The sequence below is a fragment of the Pygoscelis adeliae genome, unplaced genomic scaffold (genome assembly GCF_000699105.1).
Source record: "Pygoscelis adeliae isolate BGI_AS28 unplaced genomic scaffold, ASM69910v1 Scaffold298, whole genome shotgun sequence".
Taxonomy (NCBI): Eukaryota; Metazoa; Chordata; class Aves; order Sphenisciformes; family Spheniscidae; genus Pygoscelis; species Pygoscelis adeliae.
The window spans coordinates 2009164-2034705 of NW_008825303.1; the positions used below are offsets into that span (position 1 = coordinate 2009164).

The window sequence follows — 25542 nt, forward strand, 5'->3', positions numbered from 1 at the left end:
GTCTTCAGATTTGAATACCTGTGGGAAAATCTGTGCTAAACAAACCATAAAATTGGAGTTTAGGATTAACTGTAAAATCGATTAAAAGACCCAGACTCAGTAAGCAGCAAATATGAAAAGAATGTGGTGAGGAATTTAGCTCAGGAGTATTCACTGAAAACAGGAGAACAAGGGCTACAGAAAACTTTTGGCTGGTACATTTTTAGAACACTCTTGAGGCTTATCATTAGCCAAGAACAAGAGACGTGTTCCACCAAAGCAAAATAAATCAGTGCTATGAATGAAAAAGGGCTTTTGTAACAGAGCAGGGCATCAAAGTTTGGAGATGTCTTCCTCCTTGTATGTGCCTGGTTTGTAGATGACTCCTCTGTTGTCTTCACCTCCCTTTTTGCAGCTAAAGTAAAACAAATGTATTAATTGTAATTCCAATGAAGGAAAAGCACCATTGGTTACTTAAAGTGGTCCATTATGCATGCATGAGATTATTTTTCTCTGTACCAGTGCAAATGTCACAGTAGCTTATTGTTACAAATATTTCAGGAGAATGCATTCTGCGTGGCAGTCAATGCTGATCGCAAAGGGATCAGGCTGTAGGAAAGTTTGTAATCTTAGTCTTTTTCCAGAATTTGGCTTTGGTGGCAAGCAGTCTGGCTAAATGATCTCTCGTCAGCACAGACTTCTTCCCCTTGAATGATGTGACCTTTGGGAGAGGTTTTTTCTAAAACTCCATTCCCCTCTTATTTCACTTACTATTCTAGGAAAAAATGAAAGGATTCAAAACGCAATTAGGAGCAGCAATGCTAGCAAAAAGAACAAGAAAAAGAACAAATGGCAACTGAGAAACAGAAAGACCGGGTAAGTCTGTTATTGACCCAGCCTGCTTGTCCCGCTTAGTCTGGAAAGCGAGTCTCATTTCCTAACTGCTTGTGGGAGCAGTCAGTACCTAGAGTGGAAGGTGGTTTTGTATTCTCCCCTGTAGTCACATACAATTCTCTATTTCCTGTCCTTGTATCTTTTAAGGGTTTACATGAGCGCTGTTCCAGTAATTATTATGTTGTGGAAAAACAACTTTATATGGTTGCTTTTCACAAAAAAACAACCATTCCTACAATGGCAGAATGGTAGCCACTGTGGCACAAAGGTCACAGCAAGTGGAGACCTTTTAGCTGTGTAAACATACTTTGCTGGCAATAAAATAGAATTACTTCGGAGTATATAATACAGGAGAGATAACGTCTACAGTGATAAAAACAAATCAAAGCTTGTAGGAAGAGATCGTATGTTATAAAAGATCAAACACTACCACTATAAAAAATGTGCAAGGTTTTGGACACACAAGCACTTCTTTGTGTCAGAAGAAAAATTTGGTTTGACTTCTTTTCCTGTGATGTGACAGCCGGACATCTTACCTTTTCCTCTTCAGTAGCCAGAAGGCTACCGCAAGAATGATGAGAACTCCCAGAATGCAGGCTATCACAACAGAAACAACAAAACCTAGGAAAAGAGGGAAAGCATACAAAACAGTTAATTTCATTTACTTGAGAGGGGAAGGTTAGTCTCTAATCTGTCATAACATCTGCATTCTGCATCTGCAACTTTCCTACAGCCTGCTCATACCACTTTGCAATTATGGAATGGATAACTTTGCATAGATGTATACTGGATGGTCCTAATCCCACAACTGGATCCACAGTTCACAGTGCTTTGAATTTAGACACCTGCTGAAGTCACAAAGCCAACATGCAGGCACAGGCATAGCAGATCAGAAACTCTTGGATTTCAATGCTGTAATGTATACGAAAGCATAAGCAAAAGTGAAGTACTAAACGCAGGCAGCTAAGGTTGTTAAATTTGATGCTTTTTGTTTTTTCAAGGCTGAAGAACACCACAATGTGGACAGCTGAAGAGTGATATGCTTTGCTGTTGAGAACATTGCTTAAAGACATCTAAGAAGAGAAGAATGAATTCAGGATATTAGCACGAAGAACTGAGTGATCTTTTTCGCATTGAGATCTTAAGCATTATCATAATGCCGTCTTTGATAATGACCTTCAAATATATTTTTGGCAATGAAAGTATTTTTATTTATTTTGGCCATCCCAAAGATCCTGAAGGTGAGCACTCTTTTCTTAACTGCATTTTCATAATTCATTTACACATTGTTTTCTATATTTTATCAAATGACTGTTTCTCTCTAAGCAACATCAGAACCCTTTCAGAGTGAAGCTGACAGGTTTCATGTATTCCATCTAAATATTTTGTCTTACTAAATCAGCTGTTGAGGAAACAGAAATGTAAAACCTGGAGTTTAACCTTATCCCATTGAACCCCTTAGGTGCTTTATTAATTTTAAGTCCAGCTGAATAGAAGATGCTTGCAATCCATGGAGTTGAAGAAAAACTGTATTTTAAAAAAGGGGAGTTTTGTTACAGTAAAGGTGTGTCAAATGGACAACAAAATATAACACCAAATAGATAATTGTAGAAAAAGAGCTTGTAGTTTGAAGAGGAAGGGTAGGGGGCATTTCTGTCTGATGAGAAGACCTTCTTGCAAAATTTAGTTAGATAGTATTTCAGCATGGTGCTGTAATCAAAACTAGACACTAGTTCCCATTTAACTTGTGGGCAGTGGAAGGTTTGAACATCATAATAAATTTCAGCTGCCTGTACGTGAAGCTGATTTTATTGGAATAGATTGCTGACAGGCAAAATACATTATAAACATGTTTGAGTTTTGCTGAATAATCCTTTAAGATTAGAGACATTTTGAAATGTAGTACTTGTTAATAGTGAGCATGAATTTAGATTTTAATTATTGGCTTCAAAACGTGGATGACCAAACACTTCAGTCATTTGCATTTTGGATACAAAACACAGCTCAATGGCCCCATCTTGTGGCGTCTGTGCTCAGGTGAAGATGGCAGCCCTCAGTCTTGACACTGAAAAGGCAGAAAAGTTGCTCTGAAAATCTGCTTTAGTAGGGGTCTAGGGTGTGCACAACGGGATTTCTTTCACAAATTTCTGTGGTTGCCTGGCCTAAGCCATGACTCTGTGTATAGCCTCTTTTTCCCTTCTTAATAAGTGCGCTCTGTTCCTACCTGTGGTACAGCTGGCTGCCTCAGGCTGGGCATTTACGTCCAGCAACGAGGTGCACTTTAATTTTGCCTTGACAGGAACCTTTTTTTTTTTAATTCTTTTTTTTTTTTTTTCCCTTGAGGTGAGGGGCTGCACCTGTGAGGGAGCCTTTGTGACCGTAGTAGGTGGAATGTGAGATTACAGGGGTGATGAATACCTTTTTTGAAATGGGTAGAACATTTTTCTATGGTTCACTGATAGAGTCAATGAGCTTTTGTAATTAAATGTACTTAGACTGAATGGGGTTTCTATTAAAGTAGCACTGAGCAATGCCTTTCGTAGCCATAGAGACCAGTTCTTGGGTGAGAACAGCAGGATGGGCAATAACCCATACAGTTCAACTCTGGCAAGTCATGCCAACTTTGAAGATACATTGAAAATGCTTTTATAGCTGGTGTCACCTCTTCATGGGAGCCAAATAATGTGGCTTAGCAGAGGGAGAGCCAAATGTTATTTTTGGCTTTGGCATTGGTTCACAGCAACAATTTTGGGAAAGTCACATCTGGGTCAAATTTTCCGCCACAGATGGAGATAATGCTTACACTATTTCTGTGAAGTGTTTAGAGATTCCTGGATGAAAAGCATAGTCTCTGATTTTCTGTTACTGGGATCATGGATTGTAACTCTCTAGCTTTTACTTTTAAGTATTGAGTGTGATTTACAGAGAGAAGGTAGTCAGGTGCTGGAAGGTCAGCTTAAGAAACAGACGGAAAACTGCATTTCTCATTTCTGACTGACAGTCTGACTCAGAAAATCACTGGCTCATAGATGCAGTTAGCAATCAGCAACATACCCTTGCCAAGTCCACCAGGTATTGAATCTTGATGAATTGAGAGGGTAGAAAAAGTAAAAGTTGGATCTCTAGGATTCCATGGTGAACCGGTCTTAAACATAAGGTAGCTGCTCACTCCAGAACTTCTGCTACTTCAGGAAGTGTTTCTCCAGTGGCATTGCTATAGTAGATTGTTTGTGCATGGATTGAAGAAAGACCCTGCAGAGGAAGCCTTATAGTCTCAGAAACTTGGCACCTGTATTGCAAATCCTGATTCTGCTGTTTAAAATCATTGTACATAATCTGACTTGAGCAGAGATTTGAAGGGGATTACTAAAATAGCCATTGTGGACCCAACTAGTTCTCTAGTTGACAGCCACTGTTTGAGATTGGAGGATTGGGAAGAAAGTTTTAACCCTCTTCCTGGTAATATAAGGAGGCCATGGGAGAGAGGGATGTTTCTAGTTGGCCAATCCACAAAAGCAGAAAAAGGACTGACATACTCTAGTTCTTTTCTTTTTTCACTATTTAGCCATCTTTTAGTTTACTCAAAATACTGTTTGTGCAACTAATACCAGTTTGTATATTAATTATAGGGCTATTAAGGATTGTTGATAATTTGATAAACTTGTAATTTTCTTGTATATTTTGGTTAGAATCTAGCAACAAGAGAACTACTAGTGTAATTCTCATTTTAAAATGAGATTAAATTGAGACATTGTTCTATAACCATTATACTCTGCAAGTTGTGGTATAGGGACTTCATAAGAGGCATGAAGATAGAATACAATATTATGGCTTTATATAGCATATAACGAGAAATTAAGGAACAGAACCAGCAAAATCCCAAGCATGACTTGCGTATGCCCTGTATGTGAGTTGTATATAGTCACAGAAATAACTTTTGTCTAATGCAGAGTCATATTACAGTCAAGAAACAAGGTTTCCACTTGTTACCAACATAATACAAACAGATCAGTTTTCTTAGCTGATAAATTGATAAGGAGGTTGTTCTGTTACTTATTTTTGACTCTGAGGCAGTAAGATTAAGGTTATTGCTTACTGCAGAGAACTACACGTGAGCGGAGATTGCAGAGACTCTTCATCATACATAGCAGAAAGGTATTTGTGATCTTTCAGAAAGGGAAAAATCTTATTTTTTGTTAACACACGTGAGCTGATGCAGACTGATGCAAAATTTTGGTAGCCAACTGTACTCAGTATTTTGTTTTAGTCAGACCTTGAAACTGGGCTCCAAACCATAAACAAATTAAAATGAGAAAAGAGATGATTGATCAGAGTAACTTCTCTCAGCAGTAATTCAAGAGCAGAAATGGTAGCTTTAAATAGAAGAAAGATATAACTAAACTGAAGTAGTTTAGACTTAAATATTTAGCTATCTGCTGCTAGTAATGGGAAAAGTCTCAACAGGCTTGGGAACCTTTTTTTGAGGTATCTGGAATGAATGCATTCCTAGCTTCCAGAATGAGGATGGGTAGATGAAAACTACTCAGCTATTTTTGGGGAAAGTCACTTTTCTAGGCCTTTATTTACAAACTGGAAGCTGTGTAGAGACAGGAGGGTCCTTGAGAACCTGAGCACCTTTCAAGGCTCAGTAAAAAGTACAAAGTCATATAGTGATGACTTTACTGATTGGGTGTAACATCTTCAGCTCTTTAATCATACGTTAAACAAAAGGATATGTTATGCTGTTTCTCTGCACCTCAAAATTGGGAAGTATCCCATCTCTTCTTAAATCACTGCCCCTGCTTCTGTGCTGCAAGTTAAAATAGTTGTTTTTCTAGTCAGTAGCTTTCTGCTGAGTGTACAGAAATGAGAACCTGAGGTAGTTTGGATCCCTGAACTGCACTGAAAACTCTGTATTGCCTTTAGCACTGTAGCCTGCCCTTCTTTATATACCTGGTCCGTAAGGCTTCTCCTGAGGATCCACTATGTTAACTGCAGATAGAATGGTTAATAAAATAAAAGTCAGGAGACACAGCAGTTAAGGAGATGTAGCTTTTGTCGCTGGAGCTCTGGAGATTATAAAATGTAGAGATTTAATGCAGAGCTGGAGAATGGGCAGTCATGGCTTGTGGTTAAAGCCATACTGTCAGTCAGTTCAGAACTGTTAAATATTTCTTACTCCAGTAAAAATACAGAGAAATGAAGATCTAAATCATTAGAACTCAATGAGAGAAATTTGCTTAAGTAGCAAGGACAGTAGCATCAACATACTTATTTAAATAATTACTAAGTTATGTGCAATAATTCCAGAAAAGGCACTCAAAGGAAACTTAGTGGTAGAATTATGTTCCTCTTATGGGAAGCTTTAGAAAGATTTTAAAATGTTTCCATGAGAACTGAAATGGTCCCCAGCCACAGGATGACTTCTGAAATTGTCTCTGGGTTTTATCTCAAAGATGGAGATTTGCTTCAAATAAGGGCCAAATGCTGCTGATGCTCCACACTGCTCTGGTTGGGAGTTTTGATGCAGCTAATCTGACAAAGAGACCAGCCAACTTTTGGTAACAAATCTAAATAATCTCTGATTTCAGAGCAATGTTTTGTCTGCGATTTGTTATGGCTGATCTCTAATTTTCACTTTTCTCCTTTATAGCTTTATATTAGAAAAGATGTATTATGAAAGGGGCTGTCTGCAGAGGGGAAAGGCAAGAACAGCTACCGCAGTATGCCTGCAGGGAGAACTGTTCCCTGCAGCGGCTGTCATGTGAAATTTCCCCATATAGACAACTCCTGTGTTACCTGTTCTTTCATCTAAACCGTGAAGAAACTAGCAGGCAAAGTTGAAATGATATGCTAACATGTTTTATTTATTTGAAAGTTTACTGCTTGGCCAATCTTTTTTGTGAAGTCTGCTTTTTCTTTTAAAAATCTTTTACTCTCAATTTCAAATTGTATAGTGGCTTGCCTAGATTCATCTGCCTTCAGTGTATATGCCAGCTTCACCACTGCTTAAGAGTATTTGTTTGCAAGACAACACAGAAATTGGAACAATACATTTGGCACAAACAATATACTCAAATGCCTTACTGTGAGGCACAGCTAAGCTTTTCATCACAGATGCAAGTTTTTGTGACACCCCCCCTCCCAAACCTACGTATTGTCATTGTGTAACACTGCATAATTAAGCTTTTCAATCAGTTCTTCCTCATAAGATGGCAAATTTTTTTCATTTGTAACACTGGATCGTACAATCCAGTGTTATGAATTATTTTTATATGTCAAGTTTGAATTCCTCAAGGACCTCTTCTGATTCTATGTAATATCCCAAAAGAGTCTCCCTGAAAGGCAAAGTTGTGATTCCCTTTAAATGTGTGGTCTGCATAAAAACAATCCTGATACTCCTGAGAACCAGCAAGTGTCACTGGTGAGACACAGCCAGCTAAAGGACTTAGGCTGACTGAAACAGCTCAGCTGTAGAGAACTGTTTAGAGTTTGGAGTGACAGCAAATATTTCTGCTAAGCATTACAAGGCCAAACATATCTTCCTTCTTTTATCTCCTTGCCTTTGATCAGAAGGGTTGCAGGGCTTGCCTGTTACCTATTGTGGAAAGAAACCTGCCTTATATACTCTCTGAATACCTTATTCTTGTACAGTTGCCCATGCAACAATGTAGTAAGAGAAGGAAAGGGAACAAAGTGAACTGTGGGAAAATGAGATTGCTATATTTTTGTAGTGGTACAGTGCAACAGGACTGCCAGTTCAGTATTTCAAGTTTACACAAATCACTGTGCACTGTCTCTTTGCATAGAAGCATTCATACAGCTTACCTTCACGGAAGGAGATAAAAACCAGTCTTTCGTGAAACTCCTGAACGTTTCGGAAGTTATCGACCATTTCCAGGGGTTCTGGGTCATCACTCTCTGTGCAGTACATGGCTGTTTCCAGTGCCAGTAACTATAAAGGGAAGCACCCTGTTCAGCTCCCAGAATACAGCAAAAGCTATGCCAGTGTATGATCACTGAGAGGAAATCAAAGGGGTAGTCAGAGGGAAGAGGATACGTTAAGTAATACCTAAGTCTTGCGTGGCCTGTGAGCCCAAATACAGAATAATGTGTAAACAGTGTGACATCTCCAAACCCACACCTGTATTTTGTTTACATCCTGATAAAGTTAATCCTGCTTGGTAATTATCCACCAGGAAAGCTGGATGAGAGGAAACATGGTGGCCCTTTGCAGCATGTTCTCCCTAGCACAGTCTAACTCCTAAGCAGTACTAAAAGCTACTTTATGGAAGAACTCTCTACTTCGTTAAAGACGTGATCTGGCAGAATGGACAAAGTGAAGAATGGACTTTCATAACAAGGAGCATGCAGTAATTTGATCAGAGATTTTGGCGATAACACTTTTCCCCTGTGTTTATAATTAGGTGAATCAGAAGATAGTGACTGGGAGTTTATAGTCTATGTAAGTGGACACCTAAGAACAAAAGAAGTTAATTAGGTGAGCACAAAAAACATAAGTTGGAGAAAAGCCAGGGGATTCAAGATTGACAAATAACACATCACATGCTTTTTAGAAAGTTAACATCTACCCAACCTATCATACCTAACTAAGTCATGATCAAAGCACCACTAAAATACTTAGTGAATAGGGTTCAGACATGAAGCCTGAACAAAAATGATCTGGAAGTGACTCATGGGAAGACTCAAAGCAGGGAGTAAGTACATAGTGAAAACAGAAATTAATCTAACTTGACTGTGATTTTTCAAGCTGATACTATACCAATTGCTATGCAGTTGTCTGTCCTTTATTTATTTTGGTGAACTGAAAATGTGCTAACTACAAACAGAATAGGATATTGATTTATGTCAGTTCTGTGCTGTTTTTCCCACTTAAAGGATTTTAGCAATGGTCATCTTTCAGTTTTACAGGAACATAAGAGAAATCCAGGAAATGAGAATATGCGTTTACTGTTCTTTAGCAGACACCAATCAGGAAAACACATGCTGTATTTAAACTTGCCTGCTCTTGTGAAATTTTAACGGGGTGGCGGAAAACTGTCCAGAGAACACTAGGGTAGCAAGGAGGAGTTGTCAGGGATCCTTCATAGCGATAATACTCATCCAGTCTGTCAGGAAGCAGTTCTTGAATATTGAAACCAGGTACTTGGACCATCTGATCTAAAATAGGATATTCATGTTAAATGCTGCGTCATTACTACACAGGTAGTGTACCAGTGAAGTGAATTTGCTTTCAGTAAGTAGGATGCTTTCAGCCATATTACTAGGAAAAGAAAAATACATTTTAACAGAGATGATCCCAGTTTAATAAGGAATACAGCTTTTTAGGTTTCCTGTGTACAAATCTTGTCTTAGATACCAAATCAGAATTTTGTAAGATAAACTGTGGCCATATTAACCAAAAAACACCATGGGCAAGAAATAAGGCCCAGTCAGAAACACGTGGTGAATGCTAGCCATACAATCTTCAAAGAAATGCACTGCATTTGTAAGTCTTTCACAGTTTGTGACAGGTTTGCCTGGGATTTCTGGACTGTTTCTTCAGCCGGTTCAATCGCTCTCAGGGTGACATCTGATACTCTTAGCCATTCTCAATCCAGTGCAGGCTTATAGCCACTCACCCTTGTATTTCACATTCTGGAAGTGCCTGAAGATCTTTTCATAGGATGGGTTGAAGGGTCCAATCTGTAATGAGCAGACTGTTAACAGCTGTGCAAATCTCCACAGTCTGAGTATGAGTCTTTGCTTCTGCACACAGCAGACAGCAGTATTTGATGGCCTCTGTCATAAGGCAAGTGTCTTCACTGTCCAGATATTCATATACTAGAATGGCTTAAGTACCCTTTTTACTTGAAACATTAACACTGTTCTCAGAACCCCAGTAATGCTCTTACTCGCTCCAGAGCTATTAGAGCTGCGTTGTCATAATGCTATCTTAACAACTGCAGTGTAGACCTCTTGTGTGCGCTTGAAAGACCCTATTGCTCTTGACTGCTCAGCATGCTGTGCAAATGAAGAGAAACCATTTCCTCTGAGAACATTGCAGGCATAAGTTCTCAACTGACAGGCTTCTCAGATCATCTACTGGTTTCTAGTCAAAGCCACATTTTCCCACCCACAGACATTTTTTAGTCTGCTGCTCCTCACAGTCCAGGAAGATAAAGAATTACATTACTGGGTACCGCAGGGCCGCTGGCAAGGGCTATAACTCAACTACCTGGCAAAGCAACACCTTAGCACTCTTGGCAAGACCATGTTTTTCAACTGCTACCAGCAGCTTTTCAGTCTAATAATCAATGCCTTTTTTATGAATTCTTTAGAGTTGGTGCTTAGCAATTCCTCTGACAACCAGACATAGTAAACTGGTGTCCTTAGATCAACTGTAATAGCCACCATCTGTCTGAAAGTTTTTCAAAGACCTAATCTCCATTGTTTCCCTATTTGATTTTTAAACACCATTGCTTAGAAATAACCAGAATCCCAGTATTATTCCCTAGCATAATATACAATATTCTGACACTTTTCACAGCTGCAACTTCCAAATGAAGTGAAATTTCACACAAAATTATTGTCAAAGTCTTAGAGCTGCTAGGAAGTGAGCTTGGATAATATTAATGAGAATTAGAGCTTTGTCTGCTAACTAGAACATTTTCACTTTTTTGATGGAAATGTGAAAACCTGTTTTTTTTTCAGGTTTTTGTATGCTGCAGAAAATCATCTTTATAGTTATCTTATTGAGGATTTTAATCTCAAGAAAAAGGAGAATTATATATGTACAAACATCTAAAAATTTTTCTTTCAGATCATTATCTTTAATTGCTTGTATGTGGGACTTTAGAAGGGAAAATTGGAAAGCTGTCCTTCTGTCATCTTAAAAAGGACACTGAATTTCCTTGTTTACTGTAACCTGTAATTCAAAGAATCTGGGAAGTTTGCAATCTGAAGACTGTGGTCAAATCCTAATTACATATAGTAGCCAAAGCCAGGGTTGTGTCTGCCTGTGCCTCTCAGCTGTGTTAAAACTGCTTCATGCTACAAAAGGCAGTTTTTAGTAAGCGAGCTTGAAATTCACTGTTGTCTGTTGTTTGATAAACTCTACCAATCCTTAGTTTGTAAGTGAATGCAAAAATGGATTTAACACAGCTGAAGTTAATTTACTGAAAAACATGAGGAAATATTCAGAATTCTTCTTCTCTTAAAATTTGTTCCTGTTTATGATGTGCTTCTGGAATCTGGCCCTTCTTTGTGAAAGGGAAAAGGAAGAACCTTTATTCAGCCACAGCATCGTTAAATAATCTAGGTAATTTTGTACATTAAAGGTCTTTGATGACTTAATGATTGAAAGCATATTCTAAACAACAAAAAAAAAAGGTCCTGCATCCTACCTCAAGAAGAATAGCCAAAACTGCCAGTCCATCCGCTTTGTCCATTGCTGCTGTTATATCTGGATATTTCTCAGAGTTATAATGTACAATATGCAGCTACAAATAAGGAGATACTATGTTATGGTAACGTCTGAGGCATGCTCAAATTTCTGTTTCACAACTAAAAAGGACGAGTGCAGCCACCTCAGGCTAAGACAATACAATGGGATCCTTCAGTGATTTCAGGGTGTGATGGTAAGATCTTTTTAGAGAAAAGCAAAAGGTCCTGGAACTCCTGCTCCCAGCCCCGCTGTAGCTGAGTTACCCCCCCGCTACATAATGGTGGGGAAAGAGGATCAATCACTTCAGCTTCGAGGCATCTTGACTGTAGTGCTAGTAAAAGCAACACCTTAGCACTCTTGGGGCTCTCTGATGTTTAGAATGCAAAACCCGGTGTTAAATGTAACTAGAGAAGAAACAGATTCCTAAAGTGCTGTTATGCAAGCAAATTATTCTGACTGATTTATCTTTTAAGCATTTTGGGGTAAATATCCGATTGGTACTGCTTTTCAAAATCCATTCCCAAATAGATTTTGGGAATCCCCAATCCCTAATTTAGGATTAGAAAAGATAACACCTTCTTTGCTGGATAGAAGGTGAGTAAAGGTAGACAGAGAAGCAATGTCATGCAGCTAAAAGATATACCTGGCTTACAGAAAAGAACCAAGGTGTCAAATATCTAGCAATTTGCTTGAAATTACTCAAGTGACTGAGTGCCAGCCCTGAGTTTAGAACCTAAATTCTAACTCCCTGACTTGTGGCATATTCATGAAAGTACATCAGAGTCCATATTTTGCAGTGCACAATGCATTTTTTTATTATCTACCCAGATCATAAATACTTGGATTAGAACCTTGCAGCCTTTTACAGTCGTATACCCAAGATAAAGATCCCACTTTGAAACAATGGGACTTGCCCAACCTTCTTTGTTTCTTTCCCTGATCTGAGCTTGTCTTACCTCTGCTGCAAAATGCTTCCCACTGACTGTGTGCTCTGAGCCTTCTGACTTGTTTCTGTTTCCCCAGTGTAGGTGAAGTTGAGATGCAGTGTATTCAAATGGGAGGTTTCTGATGTACATAGTAGGCGACAGATACATTTTCACTGTAAGCAGACGAAAACCAGATTGGAGCAAATGATACTACAGCTTTCAAGCACAGGGCAAATAAAAATACTGTGTCTAAGTATATTATGTATGGAGCATGAACAAAGCAGATTCTTAACTCAAATCCATCTCAGTCTGTGGCAAGAGATTAACACTTTAGCTGTCTTTAACCCTTTCTAGGCAATTCAGGAGAATTTAGAATACACCCTTTTCCTATTTTCTTAAACTAAAGGAACTGAATGTGAGAATTGTTGCTAATGAATATCTTTCTTCTCCCTGAAGAATGCAAAGTTATCTCAGTCTTATTGAAGAGACAGTTATTGACATGTCGAAGCAAAACTTAGGCTCATGTGCCTTCTTTCAAACCCCTTATAATGGTTGAAAATGGATTAATAAATTAATATTTCTCATGGTATTTTTAAACTCTTGTTATATTGGACTCCTCTGCCTCTTAATCTTCTTTTAGGAGCATATGGCAAAACCAAATAAACTTCCTCTCTCCCCACTCCCGCCGAAACCCAGAGCATTGATATCAAGCAGCAAGATAATCACGGGCCTTAAGAGCTAGCATTTCCTCTCTTGACATGCTGGAGGGAGCCCTTTGTATGCATTACCCTCCCTTCTGCTCGCTAATGCTCTCCAGCGTGGAAGACAGGCTAGGTTACTTTTTTTGTGTAGAAATTACAGTAGTAGTTCTCAACTCAGCAGAACCTGAGTTGTTCACTTGAGAAGTTTGGTACTTCATAAAGCAATGGTTTATGTAAAGAACAGATCTATTTCTTTGCAATTTATCTTTATTATTTTCCAGTGTGAATACAATTTGTTTCTGGAGTGTCCCAGATGTGTTTTGCAGGGGAAACAAGACTCAAAACCTTAACGAAGAAACAGCTGCAAACCGTTGTATTTTTATGCTAGTGCTTAGAAGCTTTTTTTGAGCTCAACTGTTTTCATTAAGGTTGGAAGAGACCTCTAAGATTGAGTCCAACCGTCAACCCAACACCACCATACCCACTAAACCATGTCCCTAAGTGCCTCATCTACACATCTTTTAAATACTTCCAGGGATAGTGACTCAACCACTTCCCTGGGCAGCCTGTTCCAATGTTTAACCACTCTTTCAGTAAAGAAATTTTTCCAAATATCCAATCTAAACCTCCCCTGGTGCAACTTGAGGCCGTTTCCTCTCATCCTATCGCTTGTTACTTGGGAGAAGAGACCGACACCCACCTCGCTACAACCTCCTGTCAGGGAGTTGTAGAGCACGATAAGGTCTCCCCTGAGCCTCCTTTCCTCCAGGCTAAACAGTCCCAGTTCCCTCAGCCGCTCCTCATCAGACTTGTTCTCCAGACCCTTCACCAGCCTTGTTGACCTTCTCTGGACACGCTCCAGCACCTCACTGTCCTTCTTGTAGTGAGGGGCCCAAAACTGAACACAGTATTCGAGGTGCGGCCTCACCAGTGCCGAGTACAGGGGCACGATCACTTCCCTAGTCTAGCTGAAGTAGGTAATTGTATCTGGATTAGCTGGCCAGTGAAGCACATTAATTATACGTAAGAATGACTGATACCACAATACTAAGCATCCTACTGATTTCCTCTCTAGCCATGAGAAGATGGCAGCAGATGGTGTAATGATCACTCTAAGAGAGGCTAATTTTTCATTATTCAGAGCAATTAAGGTTTGTATCTGAGTGAGGTTTCTGGAGTGGGTCACATGTCCCCTGCTTTGTAGGAGGACACTGACCTGAGAAGTGAATTCCCATTTTTACTGAGGGGGGATATGTTTTTGTCTTGGCTTTCATTAGGAAGTAGTTGAACTTCTTGTTTTAGGGGCAAGATCTGACAATGTTAGTGATGTAGGCTCTACGAGGAATTTGCTTTTACCTGTATGATTATTAGGTGAGGGACAGGCTCTCAGTGTTGTTCTTTTATCTCCACTTTCTCTGTGGCACTGTTAAAGTCCACAATGACCATGTCTCCTTCTCTGCCTATTGCCTGTCACTTACATCAGCCTAATACATTCAACTGTGACAGTACAATCTTTCACTCAGGACCAAGAAAGACTCTTAGGAAAAGAAGGTTCACAAGGAAAGGGTGTTCCAACCATTCTTAGTCTAAAGCAACCTGGTTTTGATGGAGAAATTGAATAAGAGGAAAACCAGGAACCGTGCCCTAAGAGGTTGGCCCTTACTGAAGAATGGGCATATGATGTTCTACAGAGCAGGTTTACCCCACTGAAAGAGTGAGAAAAAAAGAGATGTTTGCATGTTGGGCATCTTTTAACCAAGCATGCCAGAGAAGAGCAGAGGCCATTTTATAACACAGGTTCTTTTGGTGCTTATGCAATAGAGGAGGATACAAAGAAGGAGGGCCTTATTACTGTTCATATTTCTATGTCTTCAAATGTTTCAGGAAGGAACAAAAAATGGTGGGACTAGCTTACTGGTATTGTATATTGTGTCAATATAGTAGACCTTTATGAGACTGCATCTTCTCTGCTTTTACCTACTGTACTGACACTTTGATTTAGTACTACAGTGGAGGGCATGTTTGTACACTATTTCTAACTATTTTTCTGTCTTTTTATCCATCTGTCTTATCTTACACTAAAGAGGTTTCTATCTCAAGTCAAAGGAACAGAATGGTGCTCCTAGCTTTTTTTTTTTCTTCCCCCCTTCCCTCACATAATTCAGCTGAGCTGCTTTGATTAGACTGAAATGACAGAGACCCATTGCACCCATATTTTATCAGTTTATCTCTTTTCAACAGAATCACAAAATCTGTTTCTGTTTCGGAGCACTCCAACCAAAGTAATAAGAAAAGCTCAGGAATTAATTCTGACATGCCTAGAGTTTATTTAAAAACCACAGTGAGTTCGGCTTTCTGTGAATCCATTTGTTCTTAGTACATTCCCAAGTTTCCCTAGCCTGTTCTCTAGATGTAGGTATGCTGATGTGAAGGCTTCATCATCACAGCTTAATTTCATCTGTTAATCAAAAGTAGTTCACCCATGAAATAAAAGATCATGAGCTCCAGCAACTCTTTCCTTCACAATCCCTTGCTGTCATTGAGCTCCCTTACCTGAATGACCATTATTGGTCAATGTAAACTGGTCAGTGGAGGGAACATTATAGCCTATGAATTCTAAAGGCAAGAGATTAGAATCATACTGGAGAATATCTTTGTGGAAATCTATTGGCGATTGGAAAACTCCTCCACAAAATGGGTATTTCTTTGGCCAGGCCTTCTCTCCATCAGGACCTGTGTAAATTAACAAAGAGACATATTTGTCAAGCCTTAACTATGCAATTAATATAGAAACTCCCCTGTTTCAGCCTTCACCCAAATTTTGGAAAAGGAGCCTTTCCTGAATTTTTAAGACTTTTTTACTTAATTTCATCTTTCCAGTGTGCCATTAGATAGAAAAGGGCCAAATGCCAACAAAAATCTCATATAGAGACACTTTACCGCCCCTCGATTTTTTTACAATCTCAACTGCTGTTGATGTTACACCCCTGGGGAACTCCAGGCCTGGTAGCTCATCAGGTTAGGCCTGCAGGCAGCAGCACCACAGCCAGCCATAGTGCCTCTGACCCTCTCGTGATGGTATTGTCTCTCTTCAGAGCCCACAAGCGTGACAAGTAGAGTTTGGATCTGTGACAGTATTTGTATTATTGACTGACATGAGTTACTTTTCCCTATGGAAGTAATAGGCATATGCACAGTAACGCAGCTATGGCCATTGCTGTAGAGAATTACTGAAAGAAGTGACTTCATGTTGGCAGAGGAAAGTTTCCATACTTTTCAGTACACAGAAAGCCAGACCCTTACAAACTTTTCCTTATCGTACAAACTGTCTGGCTCTATCTAGCAATATTGCATAACTCACAGTGAAAAGCTAACTTGCAAAAATGGAAGGTGTTATGATAATTTGACCTGCAATAACTTGCTCAAACTCTGGTGAAACTTTTCTTCATCACAGTCTTTTGCCCTAGGTAGGATCTACAAAGAATAGATAATATCAAGAGATTTTTAATTGTGCCTTTGATTTAACTACACATTAATAGCTAGCAGCTGTTCGCAAGCTGTAAGCTGAGACCATTTGGATTTAAATACCAAAAGAGGTACTTGCAACTTGTGTTTCTCCTTGACTCTAAAGATTCATCGTGATTCTTTCTAAGGCAGGAAGGTCTTTTGGGATCACCCAGCCTGATCTGTATAACAGGCCATTGGACCTCCCTGGATTAATTTCTACTTCAATGAGGCCCTATCTTTCAGAAGGGAAAAAACATCTACTCTTCCTTTAAGCATTGCAGGTAAAAGATACTTCATTATTGCCCAATGGAAAATTACTCTTCTTGATAGCTTGCTTTTCACTGTGAATTTGTCTAGCTTTGACTTTGTTTAGATAGTGATTGCTTTTAATCCTTTGCTTAGAAATGGAAGAGCCTCCTGTTAGCATACTTTTGTTCCTCATTGAAGTACTTATAACATAGAGGATATAGTTTCTCACTTCTCTTAAACAAAACAGATTGAGTTCCTTGAGTCTTTGGTTAGAAGGCTTCTTTTCCAAACCTATGATACTCCTTGTGGCTTCTTTGAAGTCTCTCCAGTATGTTAACATCTTCCATGAATCGTGAATGCCAGAATCTAATGTTAGATCAGGTCATCAGTGGCAAAGCAAGTTCAGATCCTTTCTGAAGCAAAATTAACAGTCAGGAGAATATTATTAGAGGCTCAATTTTTTATGTGAAAGACAGTTTCCAAGAATATGGATAGTGGAGGTGAATCTGACAAATACAGTGCATGTGACAGAATTGGCAAGTTCAATTCGGGTGCTCAAAGACAGACTTACTCTTCAAGATTATTCAAGACATAGGTTAGCACATGACATTGTTTGCAGTGTGGATACTCAGACTCAATCAGTGCTTTTCAGTATAAATAGGCCTTGATGTTGCTGTAACTTACATCTTTGACTCCAGTTCGGTGCCAATCACATTAATTTCTCTCCTCTTAGATCTTCATGGTACTATCTTAAAGTTATTGAAATTCTTTTTAAAAGCTAATAAATGTTATGCTGACATTATAGAAGACTGTATACTATCCTCTGCATATTTTTTGGCAAATAACAGATCCATCCAGAAGAGCATAAATTCCATACTATGGGATATACATACTCAAGAATATTTCCCAGGAAAATATATATCAGGATATACCAGGAAATGATAGTTTCTTGAGGTTGAAACTTGATGTGCAAGACAGTGATGCTGAAATTTAACACTTTCCAGGGAGCTAAGACTACAGCAGTGTCAGAAAAATTGGTGAGAAGCCTTTATTGTAAAAAGACTTAAGTAATTTTAAAAGGTTTGGAATTTCTGTGCACTGATAAGATAGTGAGTTTGCAAGAAGACTTTACTATATTACATATCATAGGTTTGGAGACTTGATAATTAAATAGGTAATTTTTAACTGATGCATAAAATAGAAGTCTAGTCCCAGCCAGTGGAAACCATGTCATGAAGTACCACTCACTTTTTCAGTACTGTGTTTGGATGAACTGAATGCCCTTAAGAGTTGGCAACAGAGTATGGGAACTTCCACACCAACATCAGCAGTTCAGAAGGGAAACTTCTGTCTTTTCTATAAAATGCTGTAGTTATCGCAGTCTTCATGTACCTTGATCTTTACTAGCAGTTATCCTTTCCTTGACATAAATCTGCAACTCCACTCACAGGCCTCTAAGGCTACAGCAGTTTTTGCTTGTTTTTCACTCCTGCTCAATTAAAAAAAAAACAGCGAAACCAAACAAAAAACCTTTTTTGGTACAAACCCATTTTTTCTCGAAATTCTGCCACGCAGTCTTCCTAATTTCAGTGCCTCAAAACTCCTGTCTCAAAGAGCTGAGTTCACTGCAGCTTGGGTTTGCATATGTGAAATTGAGATTTCCATGGTAGATAAACCACACAGCTGGAAGGCATTTCTCAGCTAGCTCTGTTGAAAATGAATGATTGTGAACCAGATTTTCCTTTTTCTGTGCCAGCACATTCAGATAAATTCAGTAGAAATCACATTGTGTTTACAAAGGCTCTGTCTGATCACTACTGAATAAAGAATAGCATGTGGATGTATTAAGATTGGCCTGTACTACAAGTCCCAAAAGGTATTAACGTTAGAAGTACTGCAAAAATATCTTAGTAGTTAATTTCCTCCTTTTGTGACAACATTTGTGACAAAGGGAAAGACCCAGGCATCTCAGATGATTTTTGCTGCTATGAGAATCCTGTCAGGACTGTGTCAGCAGAGCAATAATTGTGCCATGGGCCTGTCCTACCCACCCAACAGTACTATTCAGCTGTTGGAGTGAGCAAATTAAGGTATGAAGCTGTTGGTATGGGTGGAAGTAGGACCCCTCCTGCTACCGCTCCCAATGCAGCCACGAACACTCCCTGCTGTAGGGAGTGCAAACTCAGGTTGCTCAAATCCAGCTTGTGGGCTGCCTTCTTTTACATGAGTTTCCAGGACCATGTTCCCCTTCCGTGTTGTAAATAACCCTGAGCCTGGCTGTGCCCTCATGGCTATTTTATAAAAGATGTCTGTAAATAAAGTAGTAATAATTCTTTGGATAGTCTTGCTGCCCAGCTGCACAGTGAGCTGAGCAAAATACCCTCAGCACCATGGCTGCATATTGTATCATCTCCTTTGACAGCTTTTAATTTTCCATGCCTAAGCCTTCAGCCAGCCCCGCAGCCCTAGCTCTGCTGGGTGATGCAGGACAGATGTTCCTTTAGGAACAACAAGTGGTGTCTGCTCCCGGGATGTGTACATTGGCTGACTTAAAAAAAGAAGAAAACAGGCCTATGAGACACCAGTGTTACCAACAGACTTTTGCTCTGATGACCAGTTCATATTCATGTTGCTCGAGCTTCTCAAGGGGTATCCAAGTCCTCTTGATGTGAAGTAAACTAGTGTAGTAAAATGCATTGGGTCAGTAACACAGGGAATGTCTGTAGTATTTCTGCAGCCAGGCAGAGCACTCTGCCCTGTTTTCAGCCAGCTGGAAGCCGTATAGCTGCCGTTAGCCCAGGGCTGAGTTAGTAGTGAAGGCTGAGAGTCCAGGCTCCCTGACACAGTAACATGACCGCATGGTTTCCATTTCGCTCAGAGCACAGGCAGAGCTGTGCTGGGTACACATATCCAATATGTGTATATCTTCCACATATGTGCCCAGATGGAAGCTTGTGAGATACAGGCATAGCCAGGGGCTGTAGCTGTCCCTGCCACTCCATTCGAGTGCTGTATGAGAAATTTTGGGCATGTTCTAGTGTGTTCACTAAAGCTGGCATTTCCTAAGTGGAAGTGGGGTCACAGGTTCTCATCACCTCACTGAATTGGAGTGTTTGGCAACAGTAAAACTAAAGAGTTTGCAAGTTCAATTAGCCTGATGTCTGTTAACAACAGTTCTTGTGTCTGTGTTGTAGCATGAAGTTGTCTCCTCACATGCTAAAGCACATTAATAATTCCATTGGCACTATTCCTTTAAACTTGGCTGTAAAACTAGTTTTCTCCATTGTAGCTGTTTGTCCACTCAAGGAGTGATTCTGGTTCTTTGCTTTCATTCCAGCCCTTTCACATTACAGAAGCAGAAAGCCACAATCTAAAGAATTGAAGGCCAGCTCTCCAATTTTACCAATTCTTTTCTGGAGCAAAGGACTTCAGGCCTGCATCTTCCAGCCACAGAGCAACATTGCCAAAAGCTGCATGCATGTGCCGTCCTGAGCTATGGGGCATCAGAACAATTCTTTTAGTTCTTTAACTGAAAACACTTTTCTCGTGATACACTTGATCTACTTTGTCCTTTTTACAGAAGGTGAAGCAGCCCATCAGAGGACACAAAGCAAGCCTGTGTCAGAGGGGACTGAGGACTCATGCCCCAGCTCACTGGCCTGTGCTGTTTCTTCCAGGCACTTTTTCTTGGGCTATATACAGGAGTAGTGAAATCAAGAAGAACAAATAGCATTGCTGCGGTTTGGCTAAGGAATAGGCAAATAGAGGAGAGGTTTAGCCTTTGTATTTGTGGAATCTAATGCAGTAGTTTTCATTATAGCAAAGCCAAATGCTCATTTCTTTGGAAAGCTTGCTTTGAAAAGATAAGGCCAGATCACATGCAGTGTCGTCTTGCTTTGCCACCATGCCCTGAGCTGCTAGTGCTATATCAACATTCAGTTTTACATACTGTTGTACGAACAAATAGAACTCTCATTGATGTTCAGCACCTGGATTTCTCCTCCACCCTTAATCTTGTACCTTGACCCTCATCTTGACATCAGTCTGCACTGTGATTATAATGGCTTGACTTCCTTACCCTTCCTGTTGACTTATTTTATTGGGAGGCATCGCAAAGTGTTGCAGGGATAAAGGTAAATGGTGGAAGGTGTAGGCTGCCGTAAGGAACCAGGATCGGTAGGAGAGTATGGAGAGGCTCTTTTCTGGCTGACTGCAGTCTCTCTAATCGCTGTTTTTCTCTGTGCAGACCAATATTCTACCTCTGCTTTTTTCCAGGTGTATGAAAAGAACTATGCTGTACAAGTTCAGTTGCTACTTTAATTTTTTGAAGTTGCTTTTATGTTTTTCTAGATATATTTGAAAATCAGTAGTTGAAGGAAAAAGATAAGAATCTGTTTTGTGAACCTTCCCTCTATCCTCCAGTACATGTTAGAAATCAGACTGCAGTATGGAAGCGCTTAACAGGAATTGATGAAGCTGGGCACTGAGAATAACATACTCTGAAATAACCACGCAAAGTCCCAGAAAGGGAGAAGTAACATTTAAACAAGCACTGCCCTGGGAAGGAGGACAAAACTTCTACTTTGACAGTAGTAAAAGAAGTCTTGCTTTTCTTATTACCCAGCAGGGTTAGGTTCCTCTGATGGCTGCTGTCAAGGTGGAAAACCCAGGCGTTTGTTACTCTTAACTGTGTCAAGCTTTTTTTCCCTAATGAGAATGTGAAATATATGTATGCATACTGGCAATTAGATTAATACCTATAGAGATGCAGCTGACCGCTTTTCCTTTCGCTTGTGTGAAGCGAGTCAGGTAAACTGGAGCACAGCCAAAGGGAGTGGTTATTAGCAGCAAGTTCAATCTCAGAGGTTCTTTGTGTTGTCTTGGAGCAGCACCAAAGGCTTAAGAACAAGCATTTTTTGCTGAGATTCTCAGTACTGCCTACTTCTCTGTGGGCATGTGGCATATAAAACACTACTCTGAATGAGGAAATAACTGGCAGAGGATTTGATCAATTAAAAAAAAATCTCTAGATAATTCTTCTTCCTGAGCAGCCATCAGATGCTTCTGGGTTAGTAGCTGACTTAAAGGACTAGTGTAAAAAAATAACACTGCTTTCCTGAATATGATTTATTCTACCTTGTCAGTGCTGGGATTTTCAGGGAGCTGAGTCTCCAGTAACATGATACAGGTAACTTACTGAACTCTGACTCTACTTAAAAATGAAGACCCATGTGGGTAGGGAGAGGTACACTCTTTGCAGAACTAGACTGAAATGTGCTGCTGGTCTGTGACTGGTGGGGAAACAGAGGGCTTTGGGGAACCTCTGCAGTTGTAGGGCCAATCTTAGTCTGCTGAAGTTCCTGTCATTCTGCAAGGCAATTTAGAACCCAATAACTGACACTCAATCACCCAGATACGAAACCTGATGGATGAGTAACAGATTTGAAGACAATTGTCCAGATCCAAATCTGGGTAAAGATAGTGAACCCAGGAGGTTCTCACCAGAATACATTTGGCATGTTGTCCTTAAAATACAAAACAAAACCACAACTTAGTATGTACAAATTAGTTAGTACTTACCAATATAAGACCATTTTGACCCTGTTTAAAGACAAAGGAAATATTACTGTGAGTATTTGAAGTTGATCTTACTCTGTAAAGAAACAAATTACCACTTAAACCCATGTACTGAGTTTTGCAATATTTTTATCTCCCTGTGATCCTGCCCATAGGGCTTGACTTTCTTGTGATCACTTAAATCCTGGAGCGAAGCTTTTGTCAGTCTTTTTTTTTTTTTTTTTGTGGAATAGCCACAGACTCTGTATGTAGGTACATCCCTGATTTTTTTCTGGTTAGGAAACTAAGGAATATAAATGGGGTGTAGCTATAATGAACGCCCTCACGCCTAGTTGAGGAGTTTGAAAAACATCAGTGGATTGCCAGTTGCTACACTGAAATATGACGGACAGTCATTTCTGTACAGCGGCCCTGGGATTTGCCAGCTGAAACAGATAGGAATAGATGGACTTTGAAAAAAAGGAGCGTGATACACGAAACCATAACTCAGAGAATCCTGGGGAGTTGAGTGAGTGTTAAAATGATCAATATTCATCCATTGCTTAAGGAACTGAACTTGGGACAGTGTCTCTGCATGTCTTTGGAAATGTCTTGACTTATTAAATGCTCTTTTTAATTTTTTTTTTGTTGTTGTTCTGAAGCCTACTTACAGTCATTCAGCTTGCTGTGTAATTATAGCTGCTTGTCCTGACAGACCTGAACAGTTTCGTTTATCGGGCTAATGCAGATCTTTGCTCTCCACAAATTTAATTTTATTTCTGCTTAGAAAACAGTCCTGAATTATGAGTTTTGCAAACACTCAGTGTGCCTGTGTGTGCGTGCATGCATGCAGGCAAATATTTATCCTTACATACATATGTCTGCTCAGTACATGGTTCTTGGCTGCATTTCTTGTACTCTGAAGTATGGTCACAGATACAGCTCTTCTCCAAAGAATGTCGTGAAATATTTGGGATTAATTTGTAGGGTTGTGCAAAACAGCTGCACTTGGCTCTTTTGCATTGATATGTGCTGGGAACACTAAGCTCTCTGCTTCCAGTTCGTTAGGACCAGCGTGCCTTGTTCTTTTACACTGGAATTTTCAAAACGAGGTCTGTGTAATCATCCTGGCTGAAGTCCCCAGGTTCCTTGTGTGGAAGAATTCATGCACTGTCTCAGATTTCAAGATGAGAAACCTCATTCTCCTCTCCCCTTCTCTCTGCGGGGGATTATCTCTTACTGAGTTTTTTTGGGGGTGCTTGTGTCCTCTGGTCAGCATGTTCTGTAGGTAAAATTTGCATGAAGATAGCAACTGACTGTCAACAGGTTTTAGAAATCACCACGTCCTTATCTGAGCAGGGTTTGAAGAAATATTGACTTAACTACAATAGCTACTCTCTGCTCATGCTCTTACTACCCATTAAAATGTGTACAAAGTGTCAAAAATATGATTTTTATAATCTAGAACAACCTTAAAAGAGTCAAATTCAAAGATTTTCAATATTTTGGGAGTTTATGCCAATTGAAACAAAAATAAATGAAAGCTTTAAGTCTTTTGCCAAGTGAAAATTTCCTTAGCCTGTGAGCATTTTGATGATCTGCAATTCACTACCATTATGACTGTACTGATGAGCATAGTAATAGCAACTAGTGTAGGTAGGGCTGAGGCACATTTAATGCTTATTTCATCTAACTTAGATCAGGAGATAAATAGATGACCAGATGGCAGAATCTTCTTGATGTTGTCTGAATGAACAGGTAGAGCTGCAAAAGTGATTTGCTGCCATCCTCAGACTGTGAGCAAGGTTGCTATTACCCTTACTCTGCTTGATAATGAAACGAGGATGAGGCAGACTGTCACACAGTTTCCCAAAATTGGAGGAGAGTCAACAGAGTGTCTGATTCACATCTGGAAGAGAATTATCAACAGCTCCGTACCTGGGAGCACTCTCCTGCCTCTTTGTTCACGTGGGGGTGAGTGCTGATGAGTAACACAGTTACATGCCCATGCATGGCAGAGGAGGTTCCTAGAGCCAGTGTATCTGTGTTTCACTGATCAATATCCAGGGAATGAATAAGTTTCTAATGTCACATGGGAGCTGGGAAAGTGGGAATGGTTTTAGTTGTGATAATCTACATTAGTTGTGTTTCTGACTTGGGAAGATGTCAGAGACAGGCAGATGCTGTAGCTCTTGCCATTTCTTGGTACTGGGTGTCTAAGGTAGGAATTCTCCAGCATTCCCTTCCGGACGTATCGTAAGACACATCTTTTCAACACGTCCTTTCACTTCCAAGCCTTCTGTGTTGTCAGAGAAAGCACCTGGAAAGCAGCAAGCTTTATTCTGTTATTCTGGAAAGCACCAAGCTCTAGGAACCTCTGCCCTTCAGGTGGGAGATTCTGCTAGAGAATATAGCCATTTTTCAGAGGATATATGCCTGAAATAAGAAGGTGACCTTAAAAGTTTGAATTCCACCCCTTATGTAGCTCATGCGAAAAACCCAGTAAAATGCTTGTCTTGGCAGAGCTCTGTATGAAGCTGACTGCTCTGGATTATGCTTGAGCCTTCAGCATTTTCGTCCCATGAATATACGTGCTGAGTAAGTCTTCTCATACAACCCTGTACAATGATTCTCCCTCATATCCTATAATCACACTAGGTGGATTATAATTAGCTTGAATGGATGAAAATTGATTAGAATCAGCTTGAATACATGAACATTAACTCCTAAAAAGAGAGTGAGGAGTGCTGGCCTCCTGAAGCTGGTCCTGTTTAAATGTAAGAGAATGAGGTGTAGTATATGGGGCACTTCACAGGGATTGCATTCTTTTCCTCTGGTTTAAAAATAAACAGGGCAGAGGGAAAGGTGTGATGCTTCCACTAACTCTGAGAAGGGTCAGTCTCTGCTTCATTCTATGAGAAACAAAAATATCACAAAGCAAGGTATACTGAGCATGCAAGAAGTCTGTAACGCAAACTAAATCAGAGGACAAATATTTTTCCTGTATATATCAGAAAACCTGTTCTGAGGAATTGAAATAAGGATACTAACTCCAAACAACTGCAGACTGCAACAATATACAACTTTGAGCATGCTATTGAAATAGTAATAATTAAAAGATGCCAGTTTTCTGCATACATTAGCTGCCCTAAGTTACAAGTGACAATAAAATAGAAAGCTGAAAGACTTTACCATTCAACGGCGCTTGCATTGAGAATTGTATCTTTAGGAAGAAAATAAGCACAGTAGCGACTGTGGCTATACTGAAGCTCTTGGCTGACAT

The 25542-nt window shown here is 39.7% G+C and overlaps 1 protein-coding gene across 1 annotated transcript; it reads right to left on the minus strand.

Moving 5' to 3' along the window:
• Positions 1–312: 312 nt before the first annotated feature.
• CA12 (carbonic anhydrase XII) lies at positions 313–25542 on the minus strand. Its single transcript, XM_009330055.1, has 10 exons — positions 25452–25542; positions 22284–22304; positions 15501–15680; positions 12277–12419; positions 11280–11375; positions 9516–9579; positions 8897–9054; positions 7702–7828; positions 1410–1494; positions 313–394 (listed from the first exon to the last, which is right to left on the minus strand). Exons 1-10 carry the CDS (start codon positions 25540–25542, stop codon positions 313–315), a joined length of 1047 nt encoding a protein of 348 aa, XP_009328330.1.